General features: G+C 41.1%; 1 protein-coding gene across 1 annotated transcript in view; it reads left to right on the top strand.

The window, feature by feature from the left end:
* The window catches only part of LOC117489104 (zinc metalloproteinase-disintegrin-like brevilysin H2a), a 37,044-nt gene that overhangs the window by 10,133 nt on the left and 9,821 nt on the right, over positions 1 to 17,090 (top strand). Inside the window, exons 8-14 of the mRNA XM_034138345.1 lie at positions 96 to 167; positions 1,008 to 1,177; positions 3,997 to 4,078; positions 5,598 to 5,731; positions 7,003 to 7,180; positions 14,123 to 14,212; positions 15,247 to 15,442. Of these exons, the coding sequence (XP_033994236.1) occupies positions 96 to 167; positions 1,008 to 1,177; positions 3,997 to 4,078; positions 5,598 to 5,731; positions 7,003 to 7,180; positions 14,123 to 14,212; positions 15,247 to 15,442 (922 nt within the window). The remainder of the gene's footprint in view (positions 1 to 95; positions 168 to 1,007; positions 1,178 to 3,996; positions 4,079 to 5,597; positions 5,732 to 7,002; positions 7,181 to 14,122; positions 14,213 to 15,246; positions 15,443 to 17,090) is intronic.

Genomic DNA, 17,090 nt, shown 5'->3' on the forward strand with positions numbered 1-17,090 from the left:
CGTCACTTATATGGTTCTTTTGGTCGATGGGACTTTTATATTTCTGAAAAACAGGAAGTGATTATTCTTTCTAACATGACGACATTATGTTTCAGTTCCAGAAGAGAAACCGGGATCTGCAGAAGATTAGGGAGAGGACTTTTGAAATCGTCAACTTTGTTAACTTGGTGAGTCAACGCTTTCTGCTATTGCTGAGAAAGTGTATGAAATGACACATAAACAGATTTATTTTTATTCCAGGGGACAAAACCATAAAAAAAAAAAGAACTTAAAATAAAAATATGTATAAATAGAAAATAATACAAATGGGGCGAAGCCTGCGAGCTAGTTCAGGCAGTCAACTCGAGCACCAATCATACATTAACACGTGACGCACCTCGTCCCTCTAACAACCAACCAATCACATTCTCCTAAACATGCCGCTCTATTTAAGCTGCCAGGTCTTCCTGCCTCTGCCTCGCTATGCTGCTGCTGCCACTGCTGTGTTCACTTGCTATTGCTACGTTCATGTTGCTGGCTGCTGCTGTGTTTCATGTTGCTGCTGCTCGCCTGCCCCACCACCACCCCAGCATCCACCCCAGCTTCCACCTGTAGGCTCGATGGGTAGTTATCTAATCATCACTCAATGTTCTTCGTAAGTCTGTGGAGTGATGAGGCCCGAGCCTAGACGCCAAACTCAAACGATATGCTGCTTCTAATATTAATTAAGAAACACGTGAGTTGTCTGACTGACATATTTATATGAACATAAGAAGTTAAGTAAAAATCCGCACAAAGAAAATGCAATACAATTAAAATACTTATATGAACAAATCGAGTTATAGTAAATATGCAAATGTAGCACATAGTTAATAAGATGATGCTTCATTTGCATAATTAAACGTAACGTTTAAAAAATGTAATACAAAAAAGTATTGTCTTAAAGTCAGTGAGGAAGAGGGGAAGTTTCACGGTGATATCTGTTAGTTAAATGTTTTACCCTATTCACCTGTGATGCTTGTTTTCAGGCGTACAAGCCCCTGACGACCTTCGTTGCTCTGGTGGGTCTGGAGATCTGGTCCATCAAAGACCTGATCTCTGTGACCCCCCCGGCCGGAGCCAACCTGAACGCCTTCATGGGCTGGAGGAACTCTGACCTGGCCAAAAGGAAAAAGCACGACAACGCACATCTCATCAGGTCAGACCGGGTCTCAGATTTAAAGTCAAAGTCAACTGTACTGTCAATCTTTCAGTTTGTGTGTACAGAGAGATCGAAATACCGTTTCCCACAATCCCAAATACAAAAACAAATATATATAAAGATCTGTATGCAAATATGTTTATACCTATACACAATCAAAGACACATGTATACAAACACTCAATAATAACCAGAGACCTCTTTGACTTGAGAGTTTTTATCAAAAAATGCATACTTTACTCCAAGCCCAAGGACAAAAAAGTACATAGGCTATATACATTACCAATTAGTATTAGTATTAGAATTAATCCAGTATTTAGAAAAATATGCAATAAAGATACATACTTAAATAAATAGAACAATAATAAGTAAATACTTTATGAACAAATACCATTAATAATATCCATTTGTACAACTACATTATCAGCTATTGCCTGCAGACACAGACATTTCCATTAGCTGAACATGTACTTTAATAGCAAATGTTAGCATGCTAGCATGTTGGTAAGATGGTGAATACGGCCCGATAAACATTAGCATGTTAGCATTGTAGCATATAGCTCAGATCAAGTACATAATTATGACTGAAGACTTTTTATTCAATGAGTAACAAAAACTAAAGCAGCCAAGAAGTAAGACATCTAAATTAGCTGAACATGGACTTGTGCTTAGCGCTACACGGTATAGCAAATTTCAGCGTTGTTATTAGCATTTAGCACAGATCAAGCACAGAGTCATTAGCATGGCTTTAGACCTGTTATTCTATGAGTAACAACAGCTAAAGCAATCAACAAGTACAACAACAGAGATAGATGTGTGCCCCTTTTATTGAGAATGCTTAATAAGATGGTACAACTATATTATTACCAAATAGTGCTGTATTAGAACATTTTAGCATGCTAGCATGTTGGTAAGATTGGGAACAAAGCCTGCTAAACATTAGCATGTTAGCATTGTTATTGTTAGCATTTAGCGTAGTTCAAGCACAGAGTCACTAGCATGGCCTAAGACATTTACATTTTTGCAGTGCTCTAAGAAGCTACAAGCAAACAGAAAAGAACAACCATAATAAAAAACCTATGACTATGAGTAATAGAAACTAAAGCCACTAAGAAGTACAACAACTTGGTTTGTGTCCCTTTTATATTTCAGAACAAAATCAAATAACCATTCATTAAAATGTCATAATATACCAAGCAGCGTACACAATACCTCCTGCTTTAGGGCCACTTGCTGTTGGTCTCTTGGCAGAGAGATGGCATTGGGTGCGGCTTAATTGAGGCAATAAGTGAAGCGTTATCTACCTCAGGTTTCTCAACTGCCTTCCAGACACGTTTTATTTCACAAGTTTAACCACATTGGTGCATCCATCCTCTTCTCATTGTAGGTTTGTAACCTGCATGTATTTGCACATTGATATTCATTATTCGCTTCATCAGCAAAAAGGTTGTTGCCGCTAAATGCAGAGGACACACACACACACACACACACACACACACACACACACACACACACACACACACACACACACACACACACACACACACACACACACACACACACCCTTTCCTACAATAACATCTCTGAAACAATAGCCCTTAACACTGGATTCATGAGAAGGAGGCCAGTGAGATAACCTTGCTAAGCTGAAAAAACATGTACATGCAGGTTACTAAAAGCTGCCAAAGTTGATTAAAAAATACTCCATTAAAGAAGAGAAGAATCTTCTCTCTCCAAAAACCAAAACATTTTGCAACAGAGGCTTTAAAATATGACTTAAATACTCAGTTATAATGTCTCATTAAACCACTATAATGCCAGTTTAAATCCTGAACTCTGTCAAGTGGCCGTAATTACATGTTTACAGTCCATATTTAATGCAATATGCATTATTTTATGCTGCTGTACAGTATCTAAGTTTATATTCATTTTTATCTTATTCAAATTAACATGTATTTAGTTTACTTATTCCTGCTTGGTCCTCCATTTAACTTGCACCATTGTGTCAATTGCAGTACATTATTTCATTATTTCTGAAGTATCGTATTACGCATTGTTGGAAGACTTTGGGACTTTCCAAAACTTCCTGTTTAACAGCGAAAGGCACTTTTCGCCTCCACCCCAAAGCAAGTGCGTTCAATGGATACTGACATTTTAAATAACTTTAGATCCCCATGGTCTCAAGATGGCACTGACCAAATTTGAAGTTGATTCGATGAAAACTCAAGGAGGAGTTTGTTCAAATACGACACCAGTAAAGTGCAAAAATAACCCAAAACTGCACATGTAAATAAAAATGGCAAACTTCCTGTTGGGTTTACGATATGGCGCTAAGAGGCTTTTTTATGCGTCTCACCATGGTGCGTATAGCTACCAAATGTCAGACTTGTAGGTCAGACCTGAGCAAGGGGCTGAATTTAAGAAGCTTTATAGGAGGCGCTATGGAGCCCTTTTACCCACACCTCGAGAAAGATACCCTTAAAATATCAAATGTTTCAAAATTCCTGACAAGTTTACTGAAAAATATGGCATTTTGGAGCATGTTTAGGTCCTAAAAATTGCAAAGAATTGCTTCAACGGAAGAAATATTGTAGTAACTGTGGGCGTTACAATTAAGTCCAATAATTCCCCAAATGAGAGGCACAGAACTGCTGGCGTCGGCCATGTTTCCTGTAAAAAAATATGAATAGCTGATATTTAATATATAAATAGAGAACTTAGTGGATGGATGTGCATGATTCTCTAAACAGCGTACTAATGATTTGTGTCCTAATTCATTTATAAGTGTTTCTTATTTTGAAATGTCTTGTGTTGCAGTGGCATTGACTTTGAAGGATCCACGGTGGGACTGGCTTACATCGGGACTCTTTGCTCAGGTCACTCTGTTGGAGTCGTGCAGGTAAGACGAACATGACTTCACATCACCACCGCTAAGCTAAATGCAGCTAATGTTGGGCTATAAAGGAACTACAGCACGGTCACATGACTTCACGTCACCACCGCTAAGCTAAAGGCGGCTAATGTTGGGCAATAAAGGAACTACAGCACATGACTTCACATCACCACCACTAAGCTAAAGGTGGCTAATGTCCAACGTTAGGTAATCTCTAGACACTTTCAAGTGAAATATCTTGACACACAATATGATAGTTTGCCGTGTAATTTTGTTTATACATTCATGGTCCCCTCAGGATACATTTTTTTTTTAAATCCAATACATCATGACCAAACACCTGCAGAAAGAGACATATCCATTAGCCGAATATGTTCTTGTGTTTAGGGCTTTATAGCAAATGTGAGCATGCTAGCATCTTAGTAAGATTGTGAACACTGATACACATTAGCATGTTAGCGTTGTTATTGTTAGCATTTAGCTTAGCTCAAGCACTAGCATGGCTGTAGAATTTCTATTGTATGAGTAACAGAAACTGAAGCAGACTTTAACATCAAAACTAAATCAGACGCTTCTAATCCATTCTTTGAAATGTCATTAATAAGCCAACCAACTTATCTATCATCATCAAACCAAAACTCCAGCCCTCTATCGTTGCAAAGAGGAAGTCTGATGTCTGACATTTCTTCGACTGTGGTGCAGCCGACGTCTAGACTGTTGTCAGAAACAAGGAAGGAAAGGAATATTGAGGAAATAGATATTTCTATCACGAGTCAGCCTGCGTGCATTCATGCTTTAATCCAATGCTTCATTCAACCTGTTTCCTGGTTGGAATTTAATCAACCACTGTAACTATGCTGTTAATAATTATAATATACACATTTGTATATATTTATTTGGTACCACTTTACAATAAATCTACCCTTATAAAGGATTCATAAAGGGTTTATGATTGGGTTATTAATTAGGTTGTAAACACTTTATTAATAATTAAGAACCATTTATAAACCAGTTCAACATGGCTCACTATTTGGCAAGATGACTGAGCCTTATATTGGCTACTTAGCGAGAATCAACTCGGTGAGCAACAGATACCAAGGATGCTGGCTGATGAAGGAGACGAAGTAAGCTAGGTAGCCAATATATAAGACTTAACAGTACAGATAAATGTGGGCTCACTATTTGGCAAGCAACCGGTCACAGTTGCCCTGTTTATGTCTTATAAAAAGCGTATTAATGATTTATAAAGTGTTCACAACCTAATTAATAAATGAATTACAAACTATTCGTAAACCCTTTATAAGGGTAGTCTTATTGTAAAGTGGTACCCAAAACTCAATTCCCCCCCCAAGGATACATATAGTGTTTCGATTGTTAACAAGATATTAATATATTAGAGAAAATACACAAAGCACATCTTTGGTGAGATGGGAATAGCAGCACTGAATGGTAATGCTATACCTGATTAGTTTGGGTTAAAGTCAAAATATAAAAAGCTGAGTAACTAAATATATAATTGCGTCAGGATCACACGGAAAGGGCCATCGCAGTCGGGGCGACGCTGGCTCATGAGATGGGTCACAACCTGGGGATGAACCACGACGACTCCAGCGCCTGCCCCTGCTCTGGAGACAGCTGCATCATGGCTCCAGCACTCAGGTAACACAAATCTCTCTTAAAGTGGTGCGGGAATGAGTCCTAAAACCCTGAAATGAGTCAGCATTTTAGCACTTCCTGGGTTAGGGTTATAACATGTCTTTGGTTGTTATCCTGAAATAAGGTCTGTGGTTAACAGAAGCTGGATAGATTTTAACGTTTTGTTTTACGACATCTAATACATCAGTAAATACCCCACTGGTGAATTTAAAAACGGTGGTTGCTAACAAGTGTTTAAATGAGACGACTAAAAGTCATCACGTTTAACCACCTTTAGCTTAGCGGTGATGACGTGAAGTCATGTGACCGTGCTGTAGTTCCTTTATAGCCCAACATTAACCGCCTTTAGCTTAGCGGTGATGACGTGAAGTCATGTGACCGTGCTGTAGTTCCTTTATAGCCCAACATTAGCCACCTTTAGCTTAGCGGTGGTGATGTGAAGTCATGTGACCGTGCTGTAGTTCCTTTATAGCCCAACATTAGCCACCTTTAGCTTAGCGGTGGTGACGTGAAGTCATGTGACCGTGCTGTAGTTCCTTTATAGCCCAACATTAGCCACCTTTAGCTTAGCGGTGGTGACGTGAAGGTCATGTGACCTTCCTGTAGTTCCTTTATAGCCTAACATTAGCCACCTTTAGCTTAGCGGTGGTGACGTGAAGTAATGTGACCGTGCTGTAGTTCCTTTATAGCCTAACATTAGCCACCTTTAGCTTAGCGGTGGTGACGTGAAGTCATGTGACCGTGCTGTAGTTCCTTTATAGCCTAACATTAGCCACCTTTAGCTTAGCGGTGGTGACGTGAAGTCATGTGACCGTGCTGTAGTTCTTTATAGCCTAACATTAGCCACCTTTAGCTTAGCGGTGGTGACGTGAAGTCATGTGACCGTGCTGTAGTTCCTTTATAGCCTAACATTAGCCACCTTTAGCTTAGCGGTGGTGACGTGAAGTCATGTGACCGTGCTGTAGTTCCTTTATAGCCTAACATTAGCCACCTTTAGCTTAGCGGTGGTGACGTGAAGTCATGTGACCGTGCTGTAGTTCCTTTATAGCCCAACATTAGCCACCTTTAGCTTAGCGGTGGTGACGTGAAGTCATGTGACCTTCCTGTAGTTCCTTTATATCCCAACATTAGCCACCTTTAGCTTAGCGGTGGTGACGTGAAGTCATGTGACCGTGCTGTAGTTCCTTTATAGCCCAACATTAGCCACCTTTAGTGATGGTTAAAGGGATTTTTGTTTTAAGTTTTGCTTTAACATTTGTTCCTTGTTCCCTCAGCTACAATGTGCCTCGCACTTTCAGCGGCTGCAGCACCAACTTCTATGAGAAATATCTGACGGGCCGAAGCCCCGGCTGCCTGCTGGACAAACCGGACTACAAATCCCTGGTGACCCCGGGCGTCTGTGGGAACGGCTTTGTGGAGGCGGGGGAGCAATGTGACTGCGGCACTGTGGAGGTACGGGAATATACATCTGTTTTTCAATATGGCCTTGCTGCTTTTGTTTGGTTTTAATTAACTACATCAACAATGATCCAGTTCATAAGATTCAAAGATTCAAGAATCAAAGGTTTGTAATATGCTCATAAGCTACAGTTCTTCTGACCTGAGCTCCTCCAACAATGCAACATGTATAATACAAAATAGTTCAAAAAGTCTATATACATGTAACTAGAATATGATATGTACAAAAAACAGAATATGAATATAAATAATGTACATTAAAGGTGGGGTAGGTAAGTTTGAGAAACCGGCTCGATATCGCTAAAATTTGAAAATACACAGCCGGAAAAAATCTGCCACTTCCTCACAGAGCCCCTCCTCCAACACACACGAACGCGCACATGACCAATGAGGGCACGAGATAAGTTTGTGCACAGATGGAAGGCTGACAGGCAGGTAGACCATCCAGTTATTTTAGCCGGGCCGGCTAAAATGATTGGTCGTGCTTTTTACAGCGCCACGGCTTCCACAGATGATATTTTTTTATGTATTTTTTGTCAAAGCACTTCAGATATTCATTGCTATCGGGATGTTAAGAGCATTCCATGGAATATAACAACAAGTGTATCTCGAGCCGGTTTCTCAAACTTACCTACCCCACCTTTAAGACAAGATTAAATACTGACAAAAACAAAGTTAGATGAAGCGTAAGTTATCCGCTCACATAGATCCGAATAAATAGAAATGTTAAAAAACAACAACAAACTTTGACTTTTGGGGATCTTGCAGTAACAAAACTCCAGTTCAATTATTTGTAATACCTTGCAAAATGAGGTTAATAAGTCCATTTAACTCTCCTATTTAAGAGTGACGGTGTTGCACAAAATCTTACAAAATCTTAGGTCTATTAAGTAGGATGTTGTGCAACACCATCAAGGTTCAAGGTTCTTTATTGTCAATCTGACATAGCTACAGAGTAATTATGCAGTTGAAAATCTTATGTCACAGGCTTCTCCAACAATGCAACATAATAACATAACATAATAACAATAAGAGCATGAGCAATACAAAAATAATAATAGTTATAAAAATGAAATAAAGTTATGATGTGGAATAGTGCAGTATGAGTCTATATACAAGTTATTGGAATGATATATATATATTAGGTATTAGATACATACTACTGAGTAGCAGATGAATGTTTGATGTTGTTTCAACAGTTCAATTTTTTAACAGTCTCACTGCCCGCGGGAAGAAACTGTCTCCGAATCTTCTTGTCCTTGCCAGGATGCTGCGGTAACGTCTGCCAGACGGCAACAGAAAGAACAGTTTGTGGCTGGGGTGATGGGGGTCTTTGATAATCCGTAGTGATTTCTTCCTGAGCCGCTGGGAGGTAAAGGTCCCTCCATGGATGGCAGCTCCGTCCTGGTGATGTGCTGTGCAGTTTTCACCACCCTCTGTAAAGCCTTACGATCGAGGTCGGTGCAGCTGCCGTACCAGGCCGTCATGCTGCCAGTGAGGATACTCTCTATCGTGCACCTGTAGAAGTTGCAGAGTATCCTGGAATCCATTTTGAACCTCCTCAACCTGCGGAGGAAGAAGAGCCGCTGTCGAGCTTTCTTGGTGATGGTGGTGGTGTGAAGAGACCATGTCAGGTCCTCAGTGATGTGGACCCCAAGGAACCTGAAGCTTTTGACTCTCTCCACCGTAGTCCCATTGATGGCGATGGGGGCGTGTCCCTCTCCCTGCTGCTTCCTGTAGTCCACAATCAGCTCCTTTGTTTTGCTGATGTTGAGATGGAGGTTGTTATCCTGGCACCAAGATGTCAGGTTTTCGACCTCCTCTCTGTATGCCGTCTCGTCATCGTCTGTGATCTGGCCGATGACGGTCGTGTCATCAGCAAACTTCACGATGGTGTTGGAGCTGTGTGTGGCCATGCAGTCGTGGGTGAACAGGGAGTAGAGGAGAGGGCTGAGCACGCAGCCTTGAGGGGCACCGGTGTTTAGAATCAGGGTGGAGGATGTGATGTTTCCCAACCGCACTGCCTGGGGTCTGCCCGTCAGGAAGTTCAGGATCCAGTCACAGAGGGCGCTGTTGAGCCCGAGGTCTCTGAGCTTGATGGCCAGCTTGGAGGGCACAATGGTGTTGAATGCTGAACTGTAGTCAATGAACAGCATTCTCACATATGTGTTACTGTTCTTCGGGTCCAGGTGTGAGAGGGCAGTGTGGAGGGTGAGGGCTATGGCGTCGTCTGTGGACCTGTTTGCTCTGTAGGCAAACTGCAGGGGGTCCAGAGATTCAGGGAGGGAGGAGGTGATGAATAATTTGACTAACCGCTCAAAGCACTTCATTATGATGGAGGTGAGTGCTACTGGGCGGTAGTCGTTGGGGCAGGTGATGATTGTCTTTGGGGACAGGAATGATGGTGGAGTGTTTTAAAACATGTGGGGACTACAGACTGCAGCAGGGACCTGTTGAAGATGTCTGTGAACACCTCTGCCAGCTGAACTGCACACACCCTGAGAACACGGCCAGGGATGCCATCAGGTCCAGGAGCCTGTGTGGGTTAACCCTTTTAAAGGATTTACACACATCTGCCCTATTTAAAACAAAAGGGCAGTGTAGCTCCTGGTCCCTCTGCACCTCCACAGCCCGGCTGCTCTCAAAGCGTGCAAAAAAACTGTTTAGCTCATCTGGGAGAGATGCGCACGCAGACACTCCCGCAGCACCCCCCGCTGCTCCTTTGTAGTCAGTCATTGTCCTTAGTCCCGCCCACATATTCCTAGTGTTACAGCCTTTGAAGTCAGATTCCACCTTTTCTTTGTACTGTCTCTTTGCATTTTTAATTGCTCTCCGGAGATCATACCTAGACTTCCTGTACTCCTCCAAATCTCCCGCTGTGTGCGCGATAGTGCGCGCTTTCAGTTTGCCGCGCACCTCACCGTTTACCCAGGGCTTTTGATTTGGGAATGTCCGTACAGAAACCTTCGGTACCACGTCATCGATGCATTTCCCAATGTAGCAGATGACAGTGTCCGTGTGTGTGTTGATGTTATTGTCCTCAAACACACTCCAATCCGTGGATGCAAAGCAATCCTGCAGTGCCTCATCTGACTCCACGCTCCATCGTTGTACTGTCCTTGTTACCGGTCTGTCCCTTTTAAGTTTCTGCTTGTACGCAGGCAACAACAGTAGTGAGATATGGTCTGATTTGCCGAAGGGAGGGCGAGGGAGAGCCATATATCCATTCCGGAAAGGGGAATAAACATGGTCCAGTATGTTTCCCCCGCGCGTCGGGAAGTTGATGTGTTGGTAATATTTTGGCAAAACCTTCTTCATGTTGGCGGTGTTGAAATCTCCGGCCACAACGAACGCCGCATCTGGCCGTGAAGTCTCGGTTTTATCAATAATCCCAAACAGCTGATCGAGTGCCGTGTTGTGGTCGGCGAGTGGCTGCGGCGGGATATACACTGCTGTTATCACAACAGATGTGAATTCCCTCGGCAGATGGAAGGCCCGACATGAGATCATGAGGTGCTCTAGCTGTGCGGAACAGTCCGATGAAATAATCTTCACATCTGAGCACCAGTTGTTGTTAGTCATTACACACACACCGCCTCCCTTACTTTTCCCCGAGTTTGCAGTCCGGTCCTGACGAAAAATAGAGAATCCGTCCGGGACAATGGCGGAGTCCGGGATAGCGGGGTTGAGCCAAGTCTCAGTGAGAATTAACACGTTACAGTTCTTAATGTCCCGTTGAAAAGCAATCCGGCTTCTGAGTTCATCTAGCTTATTTTCAATGGATTGAACATTAGCCAGAAGAATACTCGGAAGAGGGGGCCGATTCTCTCGTTTCCTCAGTCTGACCAGCAACCCGGCCCGGCATCCCCGCTTTGTCTTCTTCTTGCGTCTCTCAGGTAGAACAGCAACAGGTAGCCATGGTGAATCTCCATTGTTTGTCGGAGGGTTATTATTGTCCACGAAGTTTCGCAATTGGAGAAGTTCCTCTCTGCTATATTGTATGGCAGAGTAGGTGCGGTCGGCTAGCATGTTGCGAACCATGTTAAAAGTAAAACGGCAAAAGTAAAAGAAATATGTACAAAAGACGAAAATGGGCAAAGCACATAGACGATGCGGCCATCTTCACCGGCGCATCTCTTTTTTCACTGTTAAATAGGAGAGATACATGGACTTATTTGAGTTCTGTTAGTGCAGGTTCCCCTTTAGTGTTTGTGTAACCTTTACTCTGCGTTGTTTTTGTGATATCTATCTAGCAAAACATGATTCAGCATGCACACGGCAAAAATGTGATCTGGAGAAATGAGACTACGAGAGTAGGACGTAGGATTTCATTTGAATTAAAAACATATTCGCTTCTCTAGCAAATATGAAATGATTTACGGTAGTGGTGTAAAGTAACTAAGTACATTTACTCAAGTACTGAACTTAAGTACAATGTAGGGGAACATGTACTTTACTTGAGTATTTCCATTTTATACTACTGTGTTCTTCTATTCCACTACAGTTCAGAGGTACATGGTGTACTTTGACTCCACTACATGTATTTAATGCCTTTAGTTACTTCACAGATGTGGATGAATGATGTGAAATATAATCAAGTGTTAAATCAGACTTTAGTTCCACCTGGAGTAAATCCACAAGCTACCCTGCAGTATACAAAGTCATTCAAACTAGCTGCACCTTTACCAGCTTTGAGAACACTTTCATGATCAATCATTATAAAACATATCATATATATTATTCTGAAATGGACCAATCTGCACAATCACTACTTTTACTGTCGCTACTTTCACTATATTTTGATGAGAATACTTTTCTACTTTCACTTGAGGAACATTTTGAATGCAGGACTTTTACTGAAACAGAGTATTCCTACACTCTGGTACTTCTACTTTTACTCAAGTACAAGATCTGAGTACTTCTACTTTAACTCAAGTACAAGATCTGAGTACTTCTACTTTGACTCAAGTACAAGATCTGAGTACTTCTACTTTGACTCAAGTACAAGATCTGAGTACTTCTACTTTGACTCAAGTACAAGATCTGAGTACTTCTACTTTTACTCAAGTACAAGATCTGAGTACTTCTACTTTAACTCAAGTACAAGACCTGAGTACTTCTACTTTTACTCAAGTACAAGATCTGAGTACTTCTACTTTGACTCAAGTACAAGATCTGAGTACTTCTACTTTAACTCAAGTACAAGACCTGAGTACTTCTACTTTTACTCAAGTACAAGATCTGAGTACTTCTACTTTAACTCAAGTACAAGACCTGAGTACTTCTACTTTTACTCAAGTACAAGATCTGAGTACTTCTACTTTAACTCAAGTACAAGATCTGAGTACTTCTACTTTGACTCAAGTACAAGATCTGAGTACTTCTACTTTGACTCAAGTACAAGATCTGAGTACTTCTACTTTGACTCAAGTACAAGATCTGAGTACTTCTACTTTGACTCAAGTACAAGATCTGAGTACTTCTACTTTGACTCAAGTACAAGACCTGAGTACTTCTACTTTTACTCAAGTACAAGATCTGAGTACTTCTACTTTTACTCAAGTACAAGATCTGAGTACTTCTACTTTTACTCAAGTACAATATCTGAGCACTTGATGCTCTGATCTGAGGCGTGTTGATACCTGTCGATGTTTTTCAAACCACACCAACATTTCTCCTCCGTCTGAACCCGACCCCTTCACGTTGTGGTTCTGACGGATAATTGGCCAACGTGCAGAAACATCTTTGAACTCTCCTAAAGATGTTCGGGTTGTATGGAGTGATGGCGTCTGCGTTCATTTTGCACTGAAGTTTAACAGTTATTTAATTTATATTTTTTATTTGGCGATTATCGTGAAAGGCTAAAGACGAGAAGTGAATCACAATATTTTCATATCCTGGGGGAACATTTGTTGCTCCAAATTTAGCGTTGAATGAATGATAGATAATACGTTTTTAAAAGCATTTATAGAAATATAGGAAATTAAAGTAAAATGTCCAATAATATATGAAATAAAATATAAATATATATATATATATATAAATATATATATATATAAACCTAAGAAGTGAAAGTATGAATGTGCAAAAAAGAGAAAAATCATAATAAATAATTGAAAATAAACATAAAATAATCAAATAAAATGTTCAATAAAGGAAAAATAAAAATGGAATAAAAGTGTTGTATAAACATAACAACATAAAGTTCAAATGTGTAATTAAAATGCATAAAATAAGTCAAAACGTGCACATTGTACTGTATGACATATTTATCACAATATTTATGTATGAGTATTAATACAGAAATGCTGAATTGCACAGGTTAAAGTGAAGTGTTTAAAGTTACACAAGTGACTGATATACAAACTGTTTTTCTTCTGATGCATTTTACACTTTAACCGCCTTATCATTTCACCACGAGTTATTTTCTCATTTACATTCCTGAGTCTCTGTTCAGACCTGCTGCTTTTCAACACACACACACACACACACACACGCACGCACACACACACACACACACACACACACACACGCACGCACGCACACGCACGCACACACACACACGCACGCACGCACGCACGCACGCACGCACACACACACACACACACACACACACACACACACGTTACATCAACAACAGAGTCTTTCAACAACTGCAGACAGAAGAAGAAATAGTGATGCAATAATACAAAATGAGGATGTACTTATAACAACACATAATAAGCTGTTTACATTACACTTAAATGAGAACACAGAGAAGTTTAACACAACAAGACAAAGAGAAGGATTACGCATCACATAACCTTCTCTATTTCACTTCCATATTTCCTAATGCCTTTATGAATTGTTTGTTGCATTGTTATTGGATCCTGTGGATTCAGATTCTCATCAACAAAATGCTGCAGCTCTTGACAAACAACACGTTTCTGTTTACAGGAGTGCATGAACCCGTGCTGCAACGCCACCACCTGCAGGCTGAAGGAGGGAGTGCAGTGTGCAGAGGGGGGGTGCTGCGAGGAGTGCCAGGTGAGCAACATTAAAGGGGCCCTATTTCCCTCTCCTGTAGTGTGTTATATAGGTTTCAGTAAATCAGGGTGTCCAAACTTTTTCACGAGGGCCACAAACAGAAACATATATGAAGTTCTGGGCCAGAGGTTTATCGCCTCATATGCTAAGTTTGCTAAATCAATCAAATGTAGGTACATGATGCTTGTGAGTGTTGGCAGCTCGTCCCTTAAAACAGAATCCTCAGATTGATTATAATAAGGAGATATAGGAAGGGTCTATTTCAAGCTTGTTATGCAAATAAGTCATTGGGCTTTTTTCTTATCAACTAATATGTGTTAGAACATGTTTCCAACTTTAATTGACTGAATTGTTTTGAAAAGTATTCTTATTAATAACACATGAATACTACTGTGTAATATATGTTTACATTTATATTTAAGAAGTACAATATAAGACAAGCACAACGTTGTCATGTTGCCGTTGTTCAGCATGGAAACATTCATTAGCTAACAATGACATTATTGTTCTATTAATATAAAGGGAGGTCAGGTACTCTTTAAAACAGCTGCTAGTTATGGGTACTTTTTACTGAAGTACATTTCAAAGCCCTCTTTACTTTCACTTGAGTAAAGAAGTTTACTCAGTACTTCTACTTTTACCAGAGTATTTTTAAACACGAGTATCTGTACTTCTACTTGAGTACAGGATGTATGTACTTGTGCCCTCTCTGCTCCTCTCACCTGAGTCATGACCTCTCCTGTGACTCCGCCTCCTCTCACCTGAGTCATGACCTCTCCTGTGACTCCGCCTCCTCTCACCTGAGTCATGACCTCTCCTCTGACTCCGCCTCCTCTCACCTGAGTCATGACCTCTCCTTTGACTCCGCCTCCTCTCACCTGAGTCATGACCTCTCCTTTGACTCCGCCTCCTCTCACCTGAGTCATGACCTCTCCTTTGACTCCGCCTCCTCTCACCTGAGTCATGACCTCTCCTTTGACTCCGCCTCCTCTCACCTGAGTCATGACCTCTCCTTTGACTCCGCCTCCTCTCAGGTGTCTCCTCGCTCCCGGGAATGTCGCTCTAAGAAGGATGAGTGCGATCTTGCGGAGAACTGCGACGGGAAGAGCAACATCTGTCCTGAAGACGTGTTCGCAGTGAACGGGCTCCCGTGTGACGGAGATCTGGGTTTCTGCTTCAACGGTCGGTGTCCCCAGAGGATGGACCAGTGCGCCAAACTGTACGGAGCAAGTGAGTCCTTCCTCCTCCTACAGCGTGCAAGATACCTCAAAGTCAAAGTCAACTTTATTGTCAATCTTTCAGTTTGTGTGTTCAGACAGAGAGATCGAAATACTGTTTCCCACAATCCCGAAAACAAAAATACAAATACAAATATGTATTATTGATGAATTGTGATCTTCTCGCTCCCAGGAAAGAAACTTAAAATAATGAGACTAATGGAGTCTCTGAAAAGGTTAAAATGGGTACTTTAATTAAGTAACGTGGTTAAAGAACAAGCATAGGTAAGGAAGAGACAAAAGCCGATGTTGTCTCTCGGGAGGCTGCAGCGAAGACAAGAGAGCGTGTTGTCCTTTCCGATCTCCTTTATACTTTTCTCGTTCTCTCCCGCTGTGCAGATTGGGGGACCGCCGTCCTCGGTCTTCAATGTTCGACATCGCGTGAAACAGAGGATTTCGACATTCTGTATTCCTTGCTTACTTCCTTAAGCCTTTTCTCCTCCTTATCTCTTTCATGACTTTTTATTTAATGCTTTATAACAGCTGTAATAGTTCGTTTAGAAATCCTAGAAACACTTTTACAGCAGTTCTCAATTACGGTAACTCCTTCTGACGTCATAGCTACCCACGTATGTGAAAACACTTTACGATCAACTGTGCCTTCATTTAATATTCATCAGTAATAATATCTCGACGTCTATAGATGTAATGTTAAAGTCAGTAGGTTTTGGTGTGCAACACTCCATGTCATTTTTACTTCACATTCAGAAAACGTAGTATTAGCCACATGCTAACTGCTAACCGGATATGAAGGATTGTCAGAATAAAAGCTTGGCATTGAGATTTTATGAGAACTTCCGGGTTTTTTCACAATAAAACAGCTTTTAAACTGACGATATGTTTTAGACTAAATAATGCTATTAAACATTGATTTTAATTTCTAACAGTATAAAATATGTATATCCTATATACACAATCAACAGACACATTTATGCTGCAGGAAAAATGACTAAAAACAACAGAACTATGGTATATATTCAGAATCAGAATCAGATGTGTTGACAGGTACGTTTACACATACAAGGAATTTGCTTTGGTGTCTGGTGGTGCGGACATGAACAATCTAAAGAAATAAGTTGCAAAGTAGGTAAAAAAGAGAAATATATAAGGATAATAAAAAAAAAATGTTTTAAAGGTCCCATGTCATGCTTTTCTGGTTATTACCCGTCCCCTTGTGTGTTATGAAGGTTTTTCTGCATGTAAACGGTCTGCAGAGTCACAAACCCTCAAAGTACACCCTGTAGCGAGTAAAACTCTAACACAGAAAAGACCTGTCTATGCTGCCCCAGAACGCCTCGTTGGGGATTTCTCTTTTTCCATTGTTTGCTTCCTGGGTTCTGTGACGTGTGAACACCCAAATCAACAACAAATGACCGGATTGGCCCAAATGGACCAATCCGCGGAGCACCTCACACACCAGGATCCCTTGGCTAACTAACAGGGAGTCCCATTGACTTGCATAGAGCTCCCTGGTTGGTAATAGACGAGTTGGGATGGCGGAGAAATGCTCTCCGCAGACCCATTCTCACAGCCTTATAAACCTTTTTCTTACTCAATATCAAGCCACACTTATTGTTTTTACTTCGGCTGCGAGTGTTTGT

This window comes from Trematomus bernacchii, unplaced genomic scaffold (genome assembly GCF_902827165.1).
Source record: "Trematomus bernacchii unplaced genomic scaffold, fTreBer1.1, whole genome shotgun sequence".
Taxonomy (NCBI): Eukaryota; Metazoa; Chordata; class Actinopteri; order Perciformes; family Nototheniidae; genus Trematomus; species Trematomus bernacchii.